At 40.6% G+C, this 27,187-nt stretch overlaps 1 protein-coding gene across 1 annotated transcript in view; it reads left to right on the top strand.

The window, feature by feature from the left end:
- LOC121954674 (collagen alpha-1(XIX) chain) overlaps positions 1–27,187 on the top strand; it is a 123,470-nt gene that overhangs the window by 38,458 nt on the left and 57,825 nt on the right. The window contains exons 13-17 of the mRNA XM_042502335.1: positions 2,701–2,736; positions 5,612–5,641; positions 5,739–5,765; positions 6,318–6,371; positions 26,678–26,722. Of these exons, the coding sequence (XP_042358269.1) occupies positions 2,701–2,736; positions 5,612–5,641; positions 5,739–5,765; positions 6,318–6,371; positions 26,678–26,722 (192 nt within the window). The remainder of the gene's footprint in view (positions 1–2,700; positions 2,737–5,611; positions 5,642–5,738; positions 5,766–6,317; positions 6,372–26,677; positions 26,723–27,187) is intronic.

Below are 27,187 nucleotides of genomic sequence, written 5' to 3' on the forward strand. Positions count from 1 at the left end.
TTATTGATGGTCATATAGCTTTTATACCAGCTGAGAGAAAATGGTCCACTCACTATATTTGCAGAGTATTTGTATATTCATGGGGAAAGCTGTTTGTAATGGGCATACCAAACAAAATCCCTTTATCTTGCCCTCTCTAAACAGTTTTTTCTTTCTTTTTTTTTTGTGATGTGACTAAAGCCTACAGCAAAATGCGGATTGCATAATATTGCCTTCTCACAGGGATTCTTGATTTAGGATATATTGGACATTTAATCCCAAATATAAGAAATCCAACACTTATGTAGGTATGGTCTTTACAGTACAGTAGGCTATTCATTGGCGGATCTTCTTACAGGGGACATAGGCAGCTTCCTCTGGAACTACCCAAAGCAAAGTGGGGTATGGAGGTATTAACAGTTATACAAACTAGGGGTGTCAACAGCAAATAGGGCTTTAATCAACCAAACAAAATCTTGGTCAACTGAAATCCTACATACTTTTCAAGCAATCAATTGGTTGAGTTGCAAGTAAATCCTAGATTAAGTCACCGTGGTTATTTGTCCGTTTTCCTATAAAAAATGAGAGTTTAAAATTTTTTAACTTTGCATAAAAAACTGCAGTTGTCACCGTCACCAGCCATCCAATCACAGTGGAGAAGGGGCGGGTAAAATACATTAAAGACCAACTGTCACAGGGGACAAATACAAGTACTGTACAACAACAGCTGTCGCTTTCGGCTGGCCAAAGAAAAGGTTGAGCTTCCTCAGTGAGTAAGCAGCTCAGTCTTGAGCTACAAGCCCCCTTTAGCATTGTTAGGTCTGTTAGCACAGTTGCAAGCTGGCACCGGACGTCAGTAAGATGTCAGAAAGGTTTTGGACTCTTACGTTGGACAGGCGTTAAATTTGGATTGAAACGAAAATTGGGTTGAATAAATATCTAACAATGTTAGAATTTCATGTTGTGTGGATGGTAATGTTATGACTTTTGCAGAGGTTTTGTTCTTCATACCTTACAACTAAATGTCATTATTATACATAAAGATGAGGTTGTCATGAGATGTTTGGAAGACATTTTTGGCGATTTTGGTTACTTAACAAAACAGCTTAAAACCAACAAAATAACAATGTTATCTGTCTTCAGTGTTTCATGTCATATTGACATTGTATTTTGGACACCAGACTTCACAACCTATACTCAACCTATTATCAGCATCTGACAACATTGGTGGTAAGCTGAGTTAACAGTGTCAGCAGGGCTAGCAGGGCAGCAAAATGAAACTGCATAGTGATCGGGGCTATATGGAGGGAGACTGGAGGGTGGCTACCATGTATCCCAGCAATCCCATCCGGGTGGCAGGAAACTTGCCTAGGTTGCCAAATGCACTAGGTCGAGCACTGAGGCTAGGATGGGCTTCATAAGCCTGGGATTCAAGACAAGCTGGAAGTGCAGCAGAGGAGTTTGATGCAAAACCTTGTTCTTATCTGCAGCCCTCTTTAGAGTCTGTTCACTGACATCACTGACATGAATGAGATAAACTCTTGTTGCAATGCAGAAAATATTGGTCTTTTTAAAGTTTTCTTTTCTTTTCATCCCACAGTGGGATTATTTTCCATGTATGAGATGAAATGTTTTTCCTGTAATTAGTTGCCATATCTCCCGCTCTTTTATTTTTCCTCCCTTATTGGGGCCTTTTTTTCTCTCTCTCTCTCTCTCGTTGTTGTTGTCTTTTGGAAGAGCTCACCACATAATTGTAGGTGCAATGCTCTGTCTGCCAGCCTTGAAGTTATAATGAGGTCTGTGTGTTTCTGTGAAGACAACAGAGAATCACAGCGTATTTTATCCTATTTTCCGGATGGGAGGGTGGGGGCTGGGGGTGGAGAGAACGTTTGTTTGTATTGAAACTGACAGAGGGAGGCAGATTTGGAAGCATAAAGTAATGAGTCCCTTGCATATCCCATGGCAGGCATATTTTAGCTGTGACATTCATTTAGACAACAAAATGGATCTGAACTACAAACACCTTTTTTCTTTCATCCTCATCTGATAAACGGGTATTGCCAGATGTAAAGTCCACTGATCCCCAACCCAGTGCTTTATAAAGTACTGTTGGGACTGTGGTGGAAAGGTGAGAGAAGTGCAGAAATATTGGACAGTGATACATGAGTTTTATCTGAAAAGACAAAAAACAAGTGAGGCAGTCAAAAGCATGTGAGATCATTGCTTACACTGGATTATGCTGGCGTCAAAAGACATCTACTTCTTTCCTTATATGACTTTTCGTGACTGCCTGTATGTCACAGCCACCAAACAATGTTATCATACCTGTCCATTGTTAATACTGCAAGGCTTTTACATGATATAGTACGGCTGTGTTTATTTTAAGGCCTGTCACATTTAATAGCACCAGCCCACCTGCCAGTTGTCTGACAGTTTGAAAGTCATCAGACAGGCTTCATTTCAAGGCATACTGTAAATACCACTTAATGGCCTTCTATAGCACACAGTGCATATATTGAGATATTACTGCTATGCCCAGTAAAAACCTGACCTTCAATTTTTATCACAAACATGATGGCTGGCCTTTAGGCTCAATGTTTAAAAGTCAAAGATGTATTTTAAAAGGATTTTGCCTTAGACATTTCTGTTGCACAAAGAATGTTAAAGATGTTATTGACTGAAGTTTTAGGAGCTTTTACTAATTATTATCTTCCTTCACAGGGTGATGTGGGTCTGCCTGGAGCTCCTGGGCTGCCAGTAAGTTCACACTGTTACATTTACATCTCATTATGCCATCTATATATTTAAGGGCCATAGAAATAGATAGAGTGAGAGTAAAACAGACATTCCCATTTAGATCAACAAAGAAGGATGGACAGAGCAGCAGCCATTGTTAACTGTATTGTTGCCATTGCAGCGGTTATAGCGGGCTATTTCTGTGTTCCAATTAATTTGCACTTTAGGAGGTGTTCCAGTTTAAAATTATTTCTGGAAACTTCAAAATTCTGACTTTCTGACCATATAAACATCTGATTAACAAGCCAACTTGCTGCTAGTTGTGAACTCACTGAGAGGAGGTTTTGCAGTAAATGACAAACAGTTGAGTAGCAACTTTATGTTGTTAAATAAACAATCTCTTAACTTTGAATTATTTTGTTGTTGAAACATGATGAAATGTTAGTATAGCTGCATGGAAGAGTGAGTGAGAGCCGCTGCTCAGCAGGCAGCTGAGAGGCGGAAGATGTGAATCTATAGCTTGTCAACATTTTTTCACATCTAACTCAGTAAATTAGGTTTTTTTACAAACCAAACCAGAGTTGGTGATGGTTGGGACACTGGACTAACCAACTAAATGACTTGGTGAGTTTTATTTTGTTAATGAAGTGTGTTCTACAATTAGTTAATGTTAGTCTTAGTGTGGTGAAAGAAAGAAACTTGGATTAAGTGGACCAGCACTAGTCATGTTTTACCACTTAAAGTGCTTTTACACTACGAGACCCATTCACCTATTCACACACACATTCACACACCGGTGGCCAAGGTTACTGTAAAGGGTGCCACTTGCTACTCAGTTTGTAACCTCACACACTGATGAAACAGCCATTTGGAGCAAAGTGGGATTCAGTATCCTGTCCAAGGATACTTCAATATGTTGACTAGAGGAGCTACGGATCGAACCGCCAACCTTCAGATTAGACCTGCTCTATCTCTGAGCCTCAGCTGTATTTTTCTGTTTAACAAGGAAAATAGGTGTAAAAGCAGGCCAAAACAGAGTACTAAAACTAGTGAGGGTGACACACGTCATGGCTCCACTGATGTGTGTTGTCACCACAACAATCACCACTCTCTTTTGTACAAGTCAAATAACCAACACAAACAGCGCAGTGTCCATTCTGTTCATCCTATTTCTATGGTAAGGACAGTCTGAGGAAGTAAAAATGTTGAAATGTACTCGTGCAGGTGTGACCTGAAATGGCTGGACTGAGCTTTGTAAATATTACAGCCTTTTGGCTGACCAGGCACTCCACACGCACACTGTTACTGTAAAACATCTGCCCCATGGAGATGGAAAGTGAGGCACTCAGGTGAGCAGTCTCTGTGTCACATTACCATCGCCTGGGAATGGGTCAAACAAGGAGCAGATAGAAAGGGCTCAGTGGGCATCCTCACTTGGGCCAAAAAGGATAGGGATGAGCAGCCAGGCAGAGAAGAATACAGTTCCAGGCCTCGGGGTGGGGGAGGAGGTTGACAGGTAGTCGCTGGCTGTATCCTACATGGGCGAGACATGCACTTATTGGGTCGGTGGTTGTCTCCGCAGACTTCTCGCATTTACAGACACCCGGGAAGAACCACATCATGCTTTATGTATTTCGATCTTTATAATTGGACTGGCTGCACTAGCTGTGGTCTTGGAAAATCGAGAGGACAGAGAACATAACCCAGAAATGTTGCTCATTCCAGTGCACACACAAATTGAAGGCACATATGTCAACCGGCAGCAGATACATGTTCGAGCAGATGCTTGCATAGTCACCTATCACCACATACAGTGAGTGTGTGGGCACAGATGCAAACACACATTGCATTGTAGCCAGGGAGTTGACGGCTGCTGGAGATTAAAGGTATACTGCGGGTGGTTAGCTAATTATGTACACATCATGAGGGGATCAGGCTGCCACTTTAAATCAGTGCAGGAGTGACACAAAAAAGTCTGTCCCACTGCTTCTGGCTTGCCCCTTTTATGTCACCAAAATGCCCACGATACCCACACAACTCTGCCACCATCCATTAGCATTTCTCCTATGCTAATTTTACATTTATGAGGACAAGCGGAATAACAATCCTTCTCTGACAAGCGAACATCGTTTTAGCAAACTTTCTCACATCATGCCAGTAAATTGGTTGGTGAGTGCGAGCAGAAAAATGTTGGGAGGAAGTTATTTGAGTAGTGTAGATGTGCTGCTGAGTGCATATGCACTGAATTGCTTGTTACCCAAGGTCAAAACTCTGCGCTCACAAGGCAACAAAAGATGCACCACTATTTAAGAACAATTGATTTATTATCAAAAGCACTGCGTGGACTGAGGCATGTTTTATTTAGGGTGTCACAGGTCAGAGCTGTCACTCTTTATTTTTCCTGTACATACAGCTGTAAATATCTCAAGGCTGTCAGCCTCCTTGTTAAATATATGTATTTTTTCTTTTGTTGTTTGTTCTTTGCATGCGGCCTCTGACTAACGTGAAAGACATATGGTGTGAATGTCACGTTTCTGCAGCTGTTTCCAAGAAAAGTCAACAACATTTGACTTTTGGATGCCAATTGTAAGAGGACACCAATTATTTGGCTTCTATTTGAAAGCCGAGATGTTGTATGTGGCCTTGTGTCCATTCCCTGGCTTGGTGGATTGACGACTCTGTCTGCCCTTTCGTGATGGTGGCCAGCAGGGTGTCTGGGGAGTTGTAATAGCCATGCCCTAACTTCTCTTTGGGTCATTGCAGCCAAAGATAATTACCTCCTGACCAACTGCTCCTTGCCTATAACTGGCAAACGTGTATCATTAAACGGCATATGAATCCTGAGTCGTGTCTTCACGCTGACTGACATGTTTTTAATTGTTTGTTTGATTCTTAGGCAATCAAAGAATGTCTCAAAGGAGATCAGGTACTTAAAGTCAGCATTGTTTTCACTAAGAATATCTAAATATTTTGTATTCTTGAGTTTATGCTTTTGTTTTCTTGTCTATTTTTGCCTGTTCCAGGGCCCTCCAGGTGACAAAGGAGAGAAGGTAACAAATGAATCACCTCATTTAAGCGAAGAATCTCATTGTCAGCCTTTTTTTTTTTCCCCTCGGACAAATTGTGCATCACATGTTCTCAAGCAAGCGAGTACAACTATTAGGTTCAACAAGCAATTATCGAAGTGCCATAAGTATATCTTTGCACAAGAACTTCAAAACAAAATCACCACTCAGTACGTACCTTGATTAACTTGCTAATTGTTCCTTATCAAGATACTGTGCAGAATAATGGAATGAAGCTCTGATCAACCGAGGCTGAAAATTGCCTATTAAGTGGATCCTGGAGAAGTCACCTAGAAACTAAGCAACAATGGAAAGTGCAGCTGTATCCCTTCTACCTATTCATGCAATTTTAACTAAGCTAATGCTGAGTTTCCTATCAGTGCAAATTTGCCCAATAGTTATCTACTGGTCTGCTGAGAACATGTGGCACAAACATCTGTCTGCAGAGGTTTTTTCAAGAAGCAAGTCGTTATCTCTTTCTGCGACGCCGCATGATTGTAGCACCCAGCTCACTATGTTGCATGTGTTTTTCCACAGGGGTTGGCCGGTGTGCCAGGTCAGCCAGGGGAACCAGGCAAAGAGGGCAAAAGGGTGAGTAAACAGAAACAGTCCACCCGTTGTGTGGCCCAGCTAGTGGTTAACTGAGAACACCTGGCCTGGGGAAAGGCTGGACCACAGCTGAGTGGTTGTTGTTTTAGGGGAGGCGAAGATGATCTGTAGCATTTTGCTGGGCCTGCAAAGAGTGAAGGGGAGGTGTTGGCTTGTTTTATGACAATTAATGAATAGTGTTCATGGTCAAGAGGCCACACACACTGACAGTATGACTGGCAGCACACATGGTTTAGTCCCACTGGACAGGATTTAGTTTCCTAATAGGGTTAGCTTCATTTGAGAAAGACATGACGTCCATCGACTGCAATATTACACCACGTTTATTTACTTTTCACCTCTGATTGTAGTAACTGTGGTTTGGAACACGTGTCAGGACTTGTATTATAAATCGAAAGTTTACTATGGTATTGTTAATTCAGGAGGGCTTCATTTCAAAGCTTTGTGAGAAAAGAGAACTCCACGTTCTATGTTACATTTGAAAAGTATTCAAAGATAGGGCTAAGTAAAATCAGAGACTTGTTTCTTAAAAATAATACATGTTAGAAAATACTTGTTGAAAACATGAAAAGACTGGGAACTATTTGGCACTGAGTTGGACCATTTTTCTCCAGTTTTGTAAGCTACCCCGAGTAGTGAGGATCCAAAAACAAACAGAACACCAGCACTGTCACATAAATGTACTTAAACAGACACTTTTCAGCTACAAAGCTATCTTTGGCGTGATAAAACAAGCAGGAGTGGCATATTTTTATAAACAGGTGAGGTTCAAATGAAAATCAGGACAGAGAATACATAATTCTGTCTCTGTGATGCTTCTGTGAATGAATGAACCATCCAGCAGTGACCTCTCCTAAGTGGGCGACTGTCCACAACAATCGCAATCGACTGCAGGCGGTGTCATAAAATGTAAATAAAATTTATATAACCAGATGCCAAGGACTGGAAATGTATAGCAAAATATTTTAAATAAGGAGCTGCGCATAAAACAATTATCACATAACCTTAAACGAGGCGGGCTGAATTGTTGCTTGATGACACACTCAAGCCATCCTAAAAATATCCCTTCCCCCACTATATAAAAAAGTGTCCTCGATCCACCTCTGTGTGTCAGTAGTTAGTTTGCTATGTTTCATAGGCTCTTGTAGTTCATTCAGTCTAATGAAAAAAGATTTTTGTTAAATGCCTCAATCATATAACCACAAGCAGACTAGCCATCACCAATGTACCTTTCTGTCTTTCAACCCAACAATGGCTGCGCAGCCAGGCAGTTACTGCTCTCTGCTATGGGTGTGTGCTTTGTATTAACATGTTAATAGCTGTTAGCAGCTAAAGAGAGTCTGTCGTTTTGCAGCGGCCCTCTTTTTGGCTCAGTGCCTTCAGCAGACACACCCCAGCATTTTAGATCAGAGTATACTGCTTATTTATTCATGATTTTGAAACCTGATGTTGTGTATTTGGCAACTTTTATTTTGTAATGTGACAAATTCAAAACATATATTTGTTTTTGCTTCATTCGGATTTCAATAGTAATGTATGGTGTTTTGACATTAGTATAGGTCTGCATAAAATAAGAAAAATGTCCTATTACCATTATTGAATTGCGATAACAATATAACTTGTGCTAAATACAATATTAAAGTGTACTTAGTTCTGCCTTTCTTATGCTTTTTGTACACTACTAAAATGCAACAAATTGGAAGGAAATAATTTCCAGCATTCTTTTGTCAAACAAATGAACATTAAACAGAACACATAGGCATTAATAATAAAAAAAGAAAGTTACATTTTTATTGCAGTTTTCTACAGATACTCTCCTTGAACTAACTAAAAAACATCGCCAACAGCAGTATTGCTGTCTTTCATGATGTGTTTATTTAGTTGACATAGATATAGTTGACATTGTAATGATGACAAAAAATCTATTTTTTATTATGTAGCTCAGTAGGATTGGGTGAACAGTGTCACATTATAGTTGGTGGAAGAGTTCTGAACAGCAAGAATGTGATTGTTCCTTGACTTCACAGCTGAAAGGCAATACTCAAGGACAGGTGGAGAGAGTGTCCTTTTGTGTCCAGCTTAATTGACTCTGCGTGAATACTTTTGCCTGTGTCACCGTGATCAAAAATAGTTCCCGTCAGACGACTGAGTATTCAGGTTTGTCTTTCACAGAATGGTCATAAAACGAGGAGAAATATTTGGCTCAACTGGAGCAAAGTATGAAATATATAGCAGGTTGAGCTGCGGAGCACCCATACTGTAAGTAGGTCAGGCAAATGTTCTTTCTCAGATTAAGCAAGAGTCGAGATGATGCACAATACTGGAGACATCTGGACACAAGTATTTCAAGAATTCCACCCCTCTGTGCATTCAAACTCAAAAACTTATTCCAATAGCATTAACAATTTATGACCTGTCATCGGTTGTATTATTTCTCATTGGATCATTTCCCACAATGCATGAGGTAACAGAATCTATTTTCAAGGAATGTTTTCGCGGTCAACAAAAGTGAGCTCAGGCTGGTGCAGATGTTTTTTCAATGCTGTTGTCTCTCTACTTCATTAGTTAGGTGTTCTTTCATACCTTACCTGACTTAAGTAGAGATGAAGCGTCAAAGGGACCGAGTGTCATCAATTATGATGTGCACTTCTCCTCTGCAACACAGTTTTATGGTGAATCTTTCAATCATAATTAGTTTGGAGGAATAGAAAGCCACTCTGCGTTTGATGTTGTGGCCTCTTGGTTTCCTATATACCCGTAATATTTCTTGCACTAGTTGTTTCTTTGAAGATTGCGTAGGTAAAACAGCCACAGGGCTTTAAACTGGCCATTTCAGCCTTTCTGCTGTTGTTGTTGCTGAAGACACAGTTCTGATCTATTAATACCCTGTCTTTGATGACTGGCTGACTTCATGGTGACTGTTAATGTGCTAAGGTTTCTGCTTATTCTTAGCTCTAGGAGTCACATGTGGCCTCCGAGTTGTTGACCAATGTGTGTTTCTGCACTTTGACAGACTATTTTAGGAAGGTGGACATGTATCATTATCAGGGGCTCGCTAGTGGCCAGCTGATACAGCAGGAGGCTCTCACCCAATTAGCAACTCTTGTCCACGCTTGCAACTTATTGGTTTCACCAAGAGCCATAGCTGATGTAAAAATGATGCAGAATATCTTGACACAAACTGACCACTCCACAACCTTCATAGAATAGCTGGGAGTGGAAAGCTTTCACAAGGCCTTAGATTCAAGTCAGACCATCTCTCACACTGTCTACTTCAATTTATTGTTGAGGAAAATACAACCACTCTAAGCTATTTAGATTTACTTCAAGGAGATGTGGAGGACATTGTACTGGGTAGAAGAGGAATGATGCCATTTGCAGTGATCCTCCTCTGAAGCTTAAAGCAACATATGCAACAGCGGATATCAAGGGCAGTCACCCAGCTCCCTCTGTGACCCTATGTCGAACATTCGCAGAATCTCGATTTTATCTTATTACCTTGATGGATGACTAGCTCAGTTTGTCAGGGTGGAGGCAAGGGCCAGTCCAACCATGTCTAGGAATTTATGGGAATGTATTTCCCCCACATTAAACATTGCCATTAATAGTAATGTGAATGGCTTGGTTCTATCTATTATGGATGGCATTGACACAGAATGGCAGGCGAAGAGTAGGACTTTGGGATTCAGTGGCACATTACAACAGATCAAAAAAGAAGATGGAGCCAGTAAAAAAAGGATATGTCCCCCTCGCTAACTGTGGCATGCTGAAATATTAATCAGGTGCTGTGATGATGTGCTAAACCTTGTGTTGTCATTGTATGCCGACCCTGTCCTACACAGGTCGAGGAGGCAAAAGACGTGCATGGAATTGTAGCGGTTTTAGTGTATTAGGTGTGCTCATACAGCATGCAGTGCAGAGAAGTGCCTGCCTGACACCCATCAGTATACAAATATGAGGAACTGTATTATAAAGTCTAGTGTGCATAAAAAAAGTGATGTGGGATTTGGTGGCAGCAAGCAATGCAAAAGTACCAAATGACGTAATTTTGCATGCTCAAAATAGGTCTGAAAACCTACGCTTGGTCAATGCACAGCATCCAAAATACACAGGAACGCCACGGCAAGCTTGGTTTATTCATGTCGTGCCAAGTCTTCCCAGCATACTCTGCTTTGGTAGTTGGCACAGGGTTGTGAGTGGGTTTCAGTGCAGACATGGGTTCATCCCTGGGCAAGGCAGTAGGTTCCCACGGATTAATAAATAATCACCTTACGAAATCCCCCATTACAAGGTGGGTCTTGGAGTTTTAATCCGTGCCTAACACCACATTAAGCCTTATTAGCTGTATAAATTTACCTGTATAGGAAAATAAGTCCTTGCTAAGTATAAGTCACTGACAAATGCCATGTTGATTCCCTTGGTTTGCTATGGAAGCTATGTGATGTTGTCATACAGGCATTGGACAGGTATTTATTCTAATTAAATGTTTTGGGACTATTGCATAAGCCTTATAAATAGATTCCCTCTTTTAACATACCAGTGTATTTTCTCTGTTAATAAACGATGCACTTTTTTCTTTGATGCATTTTGCAGGATGCAAATAAAGCAAATGCAAAGCATTTGAAATCCCCTTTAATCAGCCGAGGGCCTCTACTGTGTCAAGGATTCCTCGTGTCCTGCTTTGGAAAATGCACACGTCTGACAGATGTGCTGCACAGTGTTTGTTCTTATTAGACATACTGTAGCTGTGCTAGTGCAGAGATGATGAAACTCCAGCAAGCCCTAGAGGAAGCAGAACAGTGCAACTGCTCTGTCTACGGATGTGTTCTCTTCAAATGAATTATGCAGTGTAGATCCTCTTACTGATTTATTCACTTATTTATTTAAATCTAGTTGGTTGGTTATTTATTTAGTTATTTTTGCTTAGAGAGTGCACTAGTTGGCACAGTTGGCAAATAATATGGATTGATAGCTGGTGAGTTGCAGCTTGGTAATAAACAAGCTGGTGTCTTTTTATTGTGCATGAGGCGAGGAGATTTCTGTGATTTTTGACGCTGCAAAAGGCTTTACCGTAAGGTAAGAGGTGACATTCTCAACCGGCAGCCTCCCGATTGTCTCTAGTATCGCTCTCCTGTTAAATAGCTCCTGTTTCTCACAGAAATATTCGTCTGTGTACGTCAGCTGGGGAAGTAGGCGGATGACACCATGCCACATGAGATGGCTGCCTCATATGTCAAGGAGATAAGAAGGTACAAAAGTCACAATAAAAGTGAAAAGGCTTGGAGACCATTGCCAGCCAGGCCATATGAGATGACCTGGTGGAGGGAAAAGCCATTAAAACAGAGACTTCTAATCTGGGAGAAATCATTTTCCCACTAAATGATATGATGCGCTGCACCAATACCACAGAGAAAAGAATCCATCAAGGCTATTGATGGCTATTGAAGAAACATTACAGAGTGGAGCTCCAAGATAAGGCAGCGCTTTGATTTTACTAACAGGTTATTCATCCTGTGCTGAATCAGCTCCCTGTGGTCACTAATTACGGTGACCGACACATCATCAATTATTTTTTTCCAAGTCACTCTCCTCTTTTGAATTATTATTATTAGAATGTAAAGATATTTTTATGTTTATGTTTTTCACAGAAGTATGTTAATAGAAGAAGATAGTTCTTTGTAACAGATGCAGGCGCATAAGGTTCCTCTAAAAGTGTCTTTAAAGCATTTGACCGTAGACATGCAGCAGCATGGAGCCTTATGTTAGTGTGCTTTTTATTTTCCCACAAGCGCATATCAGTGAAGTCATGGGATATTTATGCCCGGAAGTTGAAAGAAACCAGAGAACAACTTGGGTGTAAACATGATGTTCACTTGTTGAAGACAGTTTCTCAGTAAAGAGACTCTCCTCCAGTTATATGGCAGAGATGGCTGTTTGTAAAATAATACCAGTCTATATCTCAAAACTTCAACTGCTGTCACATCACATTCGTCAGCTGTCATCACTTCGGATCATGTGATAGCGCAGTCCCAGATCAATGCTTGTCAGTAATTGTAGTGCAGGCACGCTCTTGGTTCTGTCAAAAATTTTGAGACAATGTAACGAACATCAACAACAGCTGCCTGGGCACTTTAAAGTGGCATGGATATAATCTGTCAAAACAGTAGGAAAAAATCATCTGTCTTCTCTCTGCTTGGCAACTGGACTGGTCCACACTTCCACAAAAGACTGAGGTAATTGCTGTCTTTTGGAAGTGATAGTGGTGTTTACAGTTTCCATTCAAGCCTGGTGTTGAAGGACTGAGACAGCTGTCTATACATCCTGACCAAAGGGACAGGCATATCTTTCTCTGTATTTTGTGCTCCTTCACCCTTGCGCTAGCACATGTCTCAAAGGTCGTCTGTCCACTGGATGCTCTAACTAACGCTCAAATATTTTGTACAAGCGGCAACCTCCAAGGCTGAAAAATTAAGCTAACACTGACTGAAGAAGCAGAGTTTTTTTTTATTTAAATTTTAAAGATTATTTTTTGGGATTTTTTTCCTTTATTAGATAGGACAGAGTGATAGCGTGAAAAGGGGAGGGGAGAGGGGATGACATGCAGCAAATGGCCATGAGCTGGAATCTCAGCTCCATCTGCTTGTCCAAATATGGTCACTATAGACATAAATGTGTGACATCACAGTGGCTACAAACATTATTTTTTTAATAAAGTTTATGGTTTTATCCCAGGGAACAACTATACTAGATTTTACTAACATTCATTTTCTTTCAGCACAAGGCACATGTGCTTGACTATGTTTTAAATATGTACATTTGTGTGGACATATTGTCATGGACAGAGGAATCCTTTTAACAGAGCACCAATATCCTGAAAGTCTCTATAGAAGGTGGCATAATGCCGGTCAAAACATTAGTGTCAGATTAGATACAATAACATTCATCTACTTTAAAACTTAATCTATGCACCCTCGCTGCTCAGTAAATAGCTTTTGTCATTTAACCCAATTTGCTTTGAAAAAGTACGCCATTCTCTAAAAACTAAATGCATGCTGTAACTGGAATTTAGATGCCTCTCCTCTACAGGGCCGAGCAAATGTTGTTTCGAGATAATTGAGCCACCACAGTATATATAATATTCATATTATATTCTGATGGACTTGGCTCAGATTCACTTGGATCAGTCTGTTTGTCTGCAGAGACCAAAGCAGGCAGTGACAGTGATAGGGAAGGAGTTATGGTTCGGCGTGTGGGGACTGGAACATTTGGCAGCGGTTTCCGGCTCCATAGGTGGAGGCAGACATGAACAGCGATGCAACTGTAACAGACTGTTGACCTCTACCAGAGCACCTGCAGGGCGAGATTATTAAGTAACGAGTCCCTGGTGAGAATACCAGCCTTCCTGCCAGAAGTTCTCCATGGGAGGCTGCTGCTGATTTGGGTGATACAGTAAATGCACGAAATTACAGCAGCTATTTGACTGGAGACATGCTTTTTATTGTCCGGCTCAGCTATAATGATTTTGTATATACATTTCTCCCAACTGCCTTCAGTCAGATTTGATCTGTGCCACAGATCTGTTACTTTCATATCTTAATATACATATTCCTATTTTTCCATTGAAGATAAAGAAATTATAAATCATGGCTATGTGTAAACGTTGTGTACATATAATTAAGGCTACTTTTTCCTGCAGGCATGTGTCACCTTGGCATATCTTTAGTTGTTTTCTGGTACATTTTATAATGCAATCTAACAAATACCACTGTGTAAGCACACATAGCACCTATAGAGCAACTGTAATTGTAGATTTAAGCACTGAGACACAGTTGGTGACCATATTAATGGTGTGTGTCTTTAAAGCGGTGTTTAAATACAGTAGCGTGATGTAGATATGTAGTTACAGTGGTGGCCCGACCCGTTGAAGCTCAATGGCAGAGTAACACGGAGAGGAAGAATTTACAGGTCAGCGGGGCTCACAGCTGAGATTTTATGGCAAGATTTACACCCGGTGCAATTTTACAAGCAGGGGGAGGATACGTTAACCCTTGGTTGAACAAAACGGAGTAGGTTATTCCTCTCTCTGTGTCCAAAGTCATGTTGAGAAAAATCCAGAGAGCCACGCTTTTGACACCTGTATTACACCAGGAGGTGGCACGTTTGCCCACAGCACAAGGCAATTAATCTTGTCAATGTCAAGTGCATTGGGACACAGGATGAAACAAAGATTTGACCTGATTGGCTATGAAAAGGTCTCACATTTGGGCCCAGTTGGGGAAGAAGAGGGTTACAGGGGGAAGCGTTTGGCACATGCAAGGACAGATGCACAGAGCTTTGATTTATCTGTCTGACTCTCGTCTTTCCCAGAGAGCCCTGGTATGGCTACATCCATGGGTGTCCAGAATAAACACACATTAATTGGCCAATTAATTACAGGGACGGTTATAAGGGGCAGGACTTAGAGAGGGCCACTTTGATCGCACACAGCTTTCATAGTCACTGCGCGTGTATGTTTGCGACTGTAAGATGATGTGTGTATTTATACGTGTAAAAAGCTGATGTTCAACAAGGGGTAATGTAGGTCAACACATCCTCTGAGCATTAGATAGGATTGCTATAGTTGGCCGGGGCATGGCCCTCATTCACACATCTACAACCTCACGACTTTCTCCTGAGACGGAGCTGAACCGCACAACAGGGACACTGCAAGCAATATACGTGTCCTTGCTGCTCCAGTGTCAGAACTCACCATCCCCTTGGCCTGTGTCTAATACCTCGCCAACATTTTCAAATGTTGTTTCAATGTGTGCCAGGTCGTAGCAACACTAATGGAGTGTCATGTGTCAGATGAGGTCGGCTGAACTGAATTCGCTGGACTCATCGAGGTATGTCAGTGGACAAGAGGTGAGTGGCCCCAGTGACTGTTCTAGGCGTCATGGCCCACACTGCGGGTTCAGTCATCCAAACAGTGGGGTTCTCTGGCTCCAAACAGTCTAGTAATATACAAAGATTCTCTCCTGGCATTGTAGGTCAGTTTAAGGAGGAGACAGTTTGAGAAATGCTGTGAATGTAAATACCTTTAAAAGGGCATTTTGAATCCGAGATGGAATGAAGCATGCCTCCGAGTAAGCTCCGTAGAAGTCTGGCAGCAGAGGGAGAGTGCAGGGGGGTAAGGAGGCTGGACGGGGAGGAGATGTAGCTCTGAACACTGCAGAACACAGAGGCATGGCAGTGGGAGGCTGCATCGCTGTTACAGTCTGCCATCCGTACTTTGATTCTTCACACTCTCATCCTGCCCGCAACCAATTTAGAAACATTCATCTGTGTCCACTTTAATGGCATGCCAGGGAGCAGCGCATTTACAGTGGCCTGATATTATACAGATGGTTGTGTGTGGGACCTTAGTGTAATCTGTTATGCGTGGTGAGTGATATGAAGCATAAGACTCGCTGAAGGCTACAGTACCCGGAGTGAGCGCCCCGTGGATCTTTGCACAGTGTATTCTCTCTGACCTCAAATATTTGGCTTGTAAAATGAAGCAGGGTTTATTCAAAGTCGATTTTCAGCCTCTCCTATTCACTTGTTGGATAATGCATTAATGAAACACTCAGTATCTGTAAACATAGGACGGGAGCAATCTGCTCCGGATGAATAATTCGGCCAAAAAGTCCAGATGAGACTGTGAAATTTCTAAGAGCCAAGACTAATAACAGCATCCATTAGGAGATGAGAACATTCAAGAGGCAACGGCGGCCCCAATGAGGAGCCAATGTGAGAGGTACCCAGCTCAGATGGAAACACTGCACACAGACATTCAGCCTATAGGTGGGAATTGAGCTCATGGTTTAATATAGATTCATCATCTTCACCACATAAAAATGCAAATTCAGATCTCCTCTTTCCTCTCCTTAGGAGTTGTTAAAATCAATGAGCTCTTAAAACTCATCCGTGAAGACGTGGTAGAGACGTGGCTGCTGTAAAGAGCTGTTCCGAGGCTCCCTTGGGACTGCCTCGGCTTAGTTTCCGCAGACATCCACTGTCTGCATTTCCTGTGTTTGCCTTTGGCTCTCGTGTTTGCATACTATGTGGTAGTGAGGATTTTGGTCTTTGCTGAAGTAGCTCTGTAATGGTTATTTTACCCGATGATATGCCACCGTCTTTGACTGGGTACCCTTGTAATGCCACCTGTGTCCCCTTGTATTGTGTGGCAGTTGAAAAGAGGCATAATGCGGTATGAAAATGATTGTCCCTCTCTGTCACTCTCATGCAGCTTCTTGCTCTTGTCTATTTCCTTCTTTTTCTCATCGTTGTAAAGCCCTCGACAGAAAAATCTCCTTTACGGTATTCAGTGCCTAATTGCCAGACTGCCTAATTAGGGATGTTACCCAACACACATCATACATTCATGCATTGAGGACATCTATCCTCTCTCATAGAGAGCTTACAGTCTCCTCATTGGCTCTGTCCCCCCACCGTTTACAAAATTTGTGATGAAGCTAGTTTGCCATCTAGTGGCACATGAACAAATCACCATTTAGTCACGTGGGCTCCACGATTGAGTCTCTGTGAGGAAAGCCTTCATGGAAAGCTTTAGCCAAGAGACTATAGGTGCAATCTTGGCCAGCTGAGCTGTGTCTTAAGTCGGCTGCAGTGTCAGCCATCTCTTTATACGTCCCTGAATATTTAGATGGCTGGGAGTTAAAGAGAGCATTGTGTGCCAGTCAGAATGGTGAAAAATGCTAAGCTGCATTTGAGCCCCTGCCAGGCAGCTGTCGGCTTTGCCGTTCTCTTCCTGCCCCGGCCGCTCCTCTTAACCCTCAGTAAACAACTGGAACAAATCCTATTTTATTGAGGCTTTTACCAAGTGCAAGGGATCTCTGCAAGCTCCAGTGCCCAGGCATTTTCTGAGCTTGTGCAGTGTCCTAAGATGGCATCCAGCGAGGGCAGTCACAAGTAGGGAATTTGCACTGTCTGTCTCTAATTGGATCCTTAATCAGGAGCAGGTGAGGCTGTGGTCTCTGCATTGTGTTTTGTGACATTTCAAGCAAGCGGGATAATCAATATTTACCTCAGGAGCATTACTAGCTGATTTGACACAGTGAAAAGGAGCTTTTGTGAGAATTCTGTCAACTGCAGCATATTGAGCTGCATAGTTGGTGTGAAGTCACTGAATATTTGTCCCCTTCTCCAACTGATACTCAGCTGATATTTTGTCAGCAACGCCCAGAACCAGCTGGACTGATGTATGTGTGAGAAAATATTATTAATGGAGGTTAAGCTAAGAATTCTGAAATACAAAATCACAATGAACAATTATACTGTAGATTTTCCATAATTTTTCTCCTCCTCATTTGAGAAAAAATCCCTTTCAGTAAACTGTAATAGACGCATATTGTAGTTGAGCTAAACAATGTAAAAGAGGTTGTTGCCGAAATATTGATATTTGAGGGATCCTTTGTGCATACTTTATGCTGTTTTGTTCTAGTCTTGCTGATTCCTGTGGTTCATGGTGCAAAATTTTAAATCAGAAAATATTTGCAAGGGAAAAGGATGACATTCAGAATTAATTACAGAATAAATTAGCTTTTGCTGGCAGTGTGAGTAATAGTCTGTAACTTGTATTTGAATCTGGACACAATAAGTGTTCCAAAGGGAATTTAAGTTTGACTGAGGGAACAAGAGAATCAGCTTAGTGCATTTGGTTGTAAGGTTTCTGTCCTTTTTCTTCCCCTCATCTTTCGGAGGCCGGAAGCAGACAAGCATTTTCACTCAGGAATAAATATCGTGACAGGCTGTGCTGCTGCAAACTTTCTCATACGTGTGTTTATGCGTGCATGCAGCATGTGCACATTTGTCTGTCTGTGTTTGTGTCTTTTTTGGGTGTGAATACACAAGTTCACACCTCTGGATGTCCATGTGTATTTTTGGACTGTTCGTGTCCAAATCATTCTTTCAAGATTCATGTGGAAGGATGACTTTTTTTTTTTGTCTTTGGCCCCTCGTTAAAGTACAGCATCTTCTCTTTGTTCTGTGAATTGTTAAACATCATGAGGATATTATGATGGTTTATCCTCTCCACTGTTTTGTACACATTTGTTTTCCAAGCAAATACAGCTGCTGCTCATAAGCTACACAGTCAGTCCCAGTTAAACGCAGTACAGCAGTGAGACAAAAGGCTCAGGTGGCCTGAGTGCATGTCCCCAGAGGGAGACGGGACTCAGCTCAGGCAGAAAGAGTGGGAGTGGCACGTGAGTTTTTCAGTCAAGAAAAGGTCATCTCTCCCATGAGCCACATAACATTGTCGCAGACCAACTTGGCTTTGGTAATGTCAGATAGTTTCCCCTGCAGGACATTAAACTTCTGTGTTACACATGAGACAGGCAGAAGAAAGAAAAGCAATGTACCAAAGATTTCTGGTGATTAGCTGGTCAAGGTGTCATGGGTGTAACAAGGCTATGATGAATAAGTGATTATGAACAATGTGTGTCAGTAAAGCACTACTCTCCTTAACTTCAAGGTCAAAACCTCACTTATACAGTCATATTGTGGGTCTTACAAATATATAGAACAGCTTCAATTGGAATTGCAAAGTAAAAAGCAAATGGATTTAAAATTTAAAAGAGAATTAATGTATATAGCAAAAAGGGATAGTCACTTTTTTGCACCGAGAGGCAAATAAGCAAAAATTAAAGATGAAATGTTTAAAATAAGATAAGATAGAAGACAGAAAATAGTGGAGGGTACAGACAGTTTTAAGAGTTGAAATGCGAAAGAGTATTTCAATAATCCTGGAAACAGAAATTTTATTTGGGTGGCATTAAAGGATGTGGGTGAATCTATGACTAATTATTGTGCATTTGCTGTAAGCTTGAGAGCGAAAGATATAAAACGGGTTCGTTTTTCAAAGGCATGTCAAGTTTCAAAAATTGACAGTCTTTGTATTTATTTAACCCTTTAAAACCTGGGTCAACGTCACTTTTTTGTGCTGCACTCAGGCAGGTAAAGCAGGCAAGTATTAAACCTTTAAAACCTAAGCAAATTGATTGTTTTTTTGTTGGTGTTTTTTTTTTTTTTTTTTTTTTTTCAAAAACAGGGGGAAAAGGCAATAAGCAGCTTAGCAACAAATGCAAATACCAAGATGTTAGTAGAATTGGAAAATTATTTTATTAATATTATTTTTTAAAAGCTAAGGAAGAATTTATAGAGAACTATATTTCTAAATTTCAGAATTATATGTTTAAAATTATTTTTATTTTATATATATATATATATATATATATATATATATACATAACATACATAGTTTTTAATCATTTTTTTTTTAACTTTCATGTTTGTTCATTTTGGTTGTTTATTAAGTTTATTTGTACTTATTTCTGGTACATTTCTTGTTATATTTCTTCTTCTTTGTTCATTTTTTTTTTCATTTCTCTCTTTCATTGCCCTCTTCCTGTATTTATTTGAAAGAAATCAGGGCAATTTGCCAAGGTTTCAAAAGGTTAACTACCGCTAATAAATAAAACAATTTGCATATGGGCAAGTAAAAATCAATATTTGGCAAGTTGATTCCTGACCAAGTGAAAAAAAATCATAAATGCTGAACCGTGAGCAGTCCCTGAATAAGAGAGAAAGAATCATTTTGTCCCTCTGTGCTCTGTGTCAGGTTTGAGTTTGGAGCTACGGTGTTCATTTCGGAAGGCTCCTCCAGCTTATCTACTGACCCCTCTTGACAGGGGCATTTGTCAGGTGGATTATGTGGCTTCTTGATGGTATATCTGCTTTATTGCTAAAAAATATGACACGCTCTGGCCTCTCCGTTTTATACCACTGTGTTATCCCAGTATGGGTAGTCAGACAGGGAATGTCTCAGAGAACATGTTGACATTTGGGATAAGGATTATGGAGTCATCATAAACGAGTGCCTCCGCTGTGTGTCACTGTCGCTGTTGACTTTGCTCTCAGATTGGGGGCTTGCGTTGCAGGACTGAGCCGGGCCCCATGTCTGTGCTTTCCTTTTGCACTTTACAACTCGCAGCAGAGTTGAAGCCGGTCGAGGCTGGGATCCATGCGGATTAAGTCTGGAGTTGAAAATACGCTGTCAATCTACGCAGGTCTCCTTGTAGCCCCAGCTCAAATGTGTACTCACTCTAGCTTTACTAGCACCATTATTGAATTAGTAGTTAATGTGGAGCGCTTTTCATACCTCTGTTATATGGTTTGCAGGTTTTTAGAGTGGAACAGATAAATAGTGCTTGTGAATATGTGTTAGCCAGCCCATCTTTCATTCACTCAAGAAGCTAGTTCATCTCTCACTGATGCTCTCCCCTTCCTCTTCTCCACAATCCCTTCATCTTTCTCCACCTCCTTCCCTCCCTCTCATCCCTCATTTCCTTCCTTGCCTTCCTCTCTCTCCCTCCCTCTAATCTACTGCAATGACCTGAAGGGGGGCTTCACACTGCAGCGCTCAAATAATAATCAAGCACTAGGATGTTGTCAAATTTATAGGACACTGAGCGTTGCATAGCAACAGAGATTGCCAGGGTGATCCAACAGGCACTGGAAGTTGGGTGAGGGAGAAACGGGGCGAGTGACAGGAGACAGGAGAAGGAAGAAGACATGACAAGAAAAACAGGAGACAGGAGAGAGCTGTAGAGGTGGGATATTATACACAAAGGGAGAGATGAATGAGAGATGGAGAAACAGAAAAGGAAATGAAAGTCAAGGTTGTCTTAACTAAAAGAAAAGATTCACAGACACCCCTGGCTGGTTTTCTGCTATAATTTCAGTTATAGTTATGAAGTTGGCACATTACACTACGGCATTTTGGCATACATAGGTGGTGGTAAAGAAGTATTTCATAGCTGGAAGGATGGCCTTTTAATAAAAATAAAGATGTCTATGCAGTGGAAAAGATACAAATACTTCTTAAATTGGTGCCATACGACCAGAGAAAACAGAAAAAAAAGGGATGCTTTTGCTCAAGAGATAGAGAACCCTGACTCCAATTACAGTCAAAATTAAAACGTGTTTCTGAAAACATTTATCATGAGAAATATGCAACGCGGTAACAGAATCTTGGTTTACATTTGATCAGCGCTGCTTAGTTTTACTGTTTTACTGATTTCTGTTATTTTCTGCCTCCGTTTTCACTGTGCAAGAAGCAGTATGACGCCCGCTTCCTGTTTACAAACTATCGCTATTACAGCGAAATACAGGTCTACAAATTTGAGGCTAGAGAATAGACAGTGAAAGAATCCTGGTTTATGTTCGATTAGCACTGCCTACTTTTACTGTTCAACCAGATTACGGGGAGAGGGGCAGGTCTGACTCCTGATGAACATGGAGGCAACTTGGCTGGCGGGCAATATGACAATGCAGATGTACAGATGTAGTTTACCACAACTACCGACATTATTTTGATACAAAGCTAATTATCCCTTTAATTATGAAACTGGCTTGGATGTAGCAGATCAGACAAGCCATTTAGGTAATGACCTAAGTCCAACTGCAGGCTAAAATTTTCTTACATAGACACATTTTTTTGCTTTGTTCTCACGCATATCTCTTGTTTTCACATAAATACATAAATACACTTATTTCTTTCCTCCTTTCCTTTTTTGAAGTCAAAATTTTCAATTTCAGTTTCCTGTTCATCCCTGTTGCCTAGAGACTGCTTGGACTGCAATTCACCTCTGACTCTTTCTTTTGGTGTTTTGTCTACATTTTTAACTAGGAAAACACACATGCACAGGGCGTCTGCATGTCTCCAAAGTCTTAAAATGTTTGAAATTCCATTTTATAAATATAAGACCGTAAAAGTATGTAGAGTCTCAAATTTGAATTTGTGAGGTCACAATTACCAATATCTTATTAAATTAATTATTTTGTTTCTTCTTCTATGTCCAAATTTCATACCTTAAAAATCTTTGAACCTACCACTAAACCAAATGCTGTCTTACTTTTGGCTGAATAAACTGTAAATTAATATTACTAACTCTAATAATGATAGTCCTACACAAAACCCCACTTCTGCACAAGAATACATATAAAGTTACCTTTATAATTACCTGCAATGTCGAAATTCTAAAAAAAGTTGATTTTTTTAGCTTATGCCATAAGCATTTACTGTTTTCTGCAATGTCAATACACCAACGAACAGTTTAAAGTAACTGAGGAAAGAAATCTCTGACATGACTGAATATAATTATAAAATGACCTAAATTCCAAATGTCAGTATTCCCTTAAGTTGCACTTTTACAAACAGAGGTCCAAACATGACATTTAGATTAGATTAAATCATTAAAATGGCATTAACACAGAATTCAACTTAAGACCCCGAGTACTCTGAAACACTTTACGCACATGTACCAAAGACTAATCTTTTAAGTGTATTGTTGTAGTATTTGGATGCTCATGGGCACTAGAGCAGTTGCTGGCATCTTGATTATCTCAGTATTGCAGGGCCAGTTTGTCCCCTCAGAGGTGGTTATCTCACTGTGTCACTGGCAGGTGTTTCAGTTTGGAGAGTCAACTGAGTGTAAACGGTGATGACAGCTGTGCTCCGGACTAATTATTTCTTGTCACTGTGCACAGATTTGTTGGGGATGGGGTGCTAACCAGAGCAACCAGAGGTCCTCTGTACAGAGAAGAGTCAGTTTAACCCCAAGGTGACTGGGTGTAGTCTCTTTAATAGATTGCTTTATAGTAAAAATGATTATCTGGGCTTTTGTGTTTATGAATATTAAATAAATATCTTAGCAAAGACATAGAGACATTCAACATAGACAAGCGAGTTCATTTACACTCAGCAGCCTCATAAGACCAACCTGTTTATATCAGCGAAGTTAGACTAAATGATAGAAACACTTCTTATTATAATGAAATACAATTCAGCTGCACCACAAAGCTACAGCCCCCAAATCACCACATCCCTACATCAGCTTAAACAGAAACTGGACCTTTTCGAACAGCAGAGCATGTTGAATCAGCAGTGGAACCCATCGGTGAGAGAAATCACTCTGATTGTTCAGCTTAAGCAAATTGGCGCAGAGGAAGAGAAATTGAAGTGAGGAAAGCAAGAAAACGACTAAAGTCAGGAGGGCACACACAGAAGGCTCTTCTAATTTTTCATCTTTAAAGTATTAAAAGGCATGGATTTCTCTAATCGAAAAATAAGGGCTTAGTTTGTAGTACAGTGTCTAAATGCAATCTTTTAAATTTTGAAAAATGCAAAGTAAATTCACTGAAAATTGGTTATTTAACCAAGATTTCATGTCTTCACCGACATCTGTACAAGGCATTGCATAGGAGGCTCTGTGTACTTTATGCAAAAAAACTGCCAGACTCTGCAAGATGAGAACCAAGGCAGTGGAATACCAAATGCAGAATGAGAAACAAAACATTGCCCAGAAATCTTGCCAACAAACGCCAGGAACTTGCAAGTTCTGTTTTACCCTTGTCTCCACTATGAGACAAAGTTAAGTTTTACGTAACAGTTAACATTTGGGAAAAATTGTCCCTAGTTGTAAAATTTGTCCTCAATTTAATTCCAAGTGGCATTAAAAAGTCTTGAATCTAACATGCCTTAAACTGTAGGAACCCTGATCTACATCTCATCATTCCAATACAATAATATTTTCACAACAACATGGCCATGTGGAGCCAAGCAACTTTAGACCACCAAGTGTCGAACAATAGTGATGTAAAAATGGTAGGAAAGCACTGCTTTGTTTCATGAATGTGTCACATTTTTCATATCCACAGTCTTCGAGGTGTCACATTTTGAATGGCGAATAACAACTATCGCCACCTGCTAGTATGGAGGGTAATTTCATCTCATGCGGGTGCAGAACATACGTGCTAGTTGGCTCGTCAGATGTGGTGTGTTCAAGTTAAATTTTTTGGCCCAGATACAGGCGACATGAGGTGATGTGCAACTTGGCCTTCGTCACTGCTTTTTCTTTAATTTAAGTTTGGTGTATCTGGGCCTTTCTAATCATCATGAAACTGGGATTTACAGCAGGGTGGTTGTCTTATAAAGCACTAGTTTAAGGTCTGTCTAATAAATTGGCAAGTGAATATAAATCCAGTGACACAAAAAAGCCAGTAATTCAAGATTAAAATGATTTTTCTTTTTGTGAGCAGACTGTACGACACAATTCTGGTTTTTGAAATGGTAGAATATCTTTCCTAAAGGGCTTTTTTCAGATGTGGAAATAAAGCATACGCAACAGACCACTTTATTAGCGCCATTATTTTACTTGTAGGTATCGGAACAAGTAAGCTTCAGGCCTTAATGTAAGAAGATGGAGTCGCCATTTAGTTCCTGATTTCGTTCACTGAAAACTGTGATCCAGCGCACCACTGTTTGTTTTTAATGATGATATGTAAATACTTGGACATAAAATTAGTATGCACTTTGCTGTTAAAAGAGCTTTAAGGGCAAATGTGGAAAAATAATTTTGAAAATTGCATAATTCATAACCTGCTTGGAATAATAGCATATGAAATATTCATTAGCTAAATTACTTATCTATGTAATCTGCTTTTGTTGTCGAGTTCAAGGGAGAAAGGGCAGCAGAGAGGGGATGAGGCTAGAACAAACAGTCTGAACTTTTTGCAAACGTTGCACTGATTCAGTGTCAGCCTATTCATTTTCAGAGAAAGAGGGGAAAATAACAACATCCACCCTCACCTAAACACTGTCTTTGTTTGTGAGAAATAGACCTTTTACACAAAAGTGATGCGTTTTGAATCTACATATGGTACCCTGATGCATAAGCATACATTGAATACTTAGCCTGCCACTATGACTTTTTCCTGAGCCACAAAGCCAACCTCAATTACATTTAGAGGTTGCTCCGGTGCAATATGATGTCAGTCATTTGGAGCAAAGGATTTTAGGGTTTAAAGGTGCTATTTCTGCACGTCAGCACGGCTCGACAATAGTGCTCATTCATGCTAACATTAAAGCACATGTATTCTCAAAGCGACATTAACACAGATGATCAAAAGGTGCTGGTCGAGCCTTTGTTGGTACATCAAACAGTTGAAAGCGGGCAATTTCCCATAAGGAGACACACACTGGTTCCACTGTGTCATTATTAAGGTTAATGTTTACTGTACTACACCTTGGCTTCTCCTGTTTTCATTAATCCTGTAATCTGTGGACTACAAACACAGAAACACACAGCATGTAAGCATGAGCGCACATGCAAACAGATGATTAAAAGCAATCGCTCTCAGTGAGGTTCCTTCCTTTGTCTTTTTTGTGTGTGCAGGCAAACGTACGTGTCAAATTCGACCCAGTTAATCAAAGTACATGGAGTGTCAGAAGGAAAGATTCGGGGGCGTTGCTTTGCGATTCTCTACTTTTCTTTTAGCAGCCTCTCCACAGATCTACACCAGCACTAACTCGGTGGAGGAAAGGAGTGTTTTTGTGTCACCCATACTGACACGTACAGTAAGAGAGAGATACAATGCTCCAATATAGCAATTGTGTCAGATGATGAAACTCCTATTAGAAAGAGGTAATCATGTGTAGCTGTAATTCAGATATCTGCATTGTCTCATACTTCTGCCTTTGATTACACTGTCGTACAGTGAATTGATACTGGCCAGAGTATTACCATCTCCTAATTGAGTTGATTTTACATCCGTCTTGTGTGTGTGAAAGCCAGCTAATTCCAGGCCCTCCTTATAACACAGAGCCAGTGATGCTCTGCCAGTTTATAGGATAGCTGTAAGGATATCCACAGAGCTTTATCCTCTTTTCTCACGAGGACATAAACCCTCTTGATGTAAATTATACCAACTTTGGTTTGGTTCGGATCGCATTACATCTCATTAAGATGTCAGCTTTTCAAGACTCGCAGACTTGCAAGCACCAAGGCCTCTCGCAATTCATAAAATGTCACAAAAAATGCCTTGAAACAAGCAAAAATGTTTCAAAATGGTGGCTTCCCCCTGACCTCATTTTGCGATGCTGGACAGCACTGGCTGGTTCGGCCTGTTTGCTGCTGTATGTGCTCCTTGGGTTGATTGATGCACAGAGGGACTCACACAGCTGGAAAGGAGGCAGTAAACCAGAGGAGGGAACAAAGACTAGTGGGCCACACGGGGTGCAGCAATTAAGCTGTTTTCTTGTTGTTAATTAAAAGCAAATTAGAGACTGCGACAGGAGTTGCTGTCTAGCCTTAATTGCTGGCAGCATGTATGCCCAGACACACCTGTTGTTGCATCGTCACTCACTCATCTTAATCTTCTTTTTTTTCTTGTGTCTTCCGTAGGGACGGAGAGGAAAGACTGGGGAGCCTGGACCCAGAGGCCTGCCTGTAAGTGACACACACACACACACACACACACACACACACACACACACACACACACACACACACACACGCAAACAACAGAAATTGTGCTTTTTAACTTCAAAGGAATTATTCACTTCCACAATGAACATGTGTATATCAATTACTCACCCGTAGATTACGCTGAATTCTTAAACATACATTAAATAAAGGATCCAGAAACTGAAAAATTCATGATGAATTGAAGTAATAGGGGGACATGTTTAACAACAACAAAAATATATCAAAACACCCCTTGACAAACTCTCACAAAACTCACAAAGTAAAGTCTAAGATTATTTAATCAAGCTAAGTACTTCCAAAACACATGTACTTTCGTGAAATTTTAATATTTTAATACGCTTCTTCATAAGTCCAATGCACATACAGTTAGCATGCCTGCGCTATTTCTGCAGAAATGTTTTTAAAAAGTGGCAACCTCTAAGGCTC

This window comes from Plectropomus leopardus, chromosome 15 (genome assembly GCF_008729295.1).
Source record: "Plectropomus leopardus isolate mb chromosome 15, YSFRI_Pleo_2.0, whole genome shotgun sequence".
NCBI lineage: Eukaryota > Metazoa > Chordata > Actinopteri > Perciformes > Serranidae > Plectropomus > Plectropomus leopardus.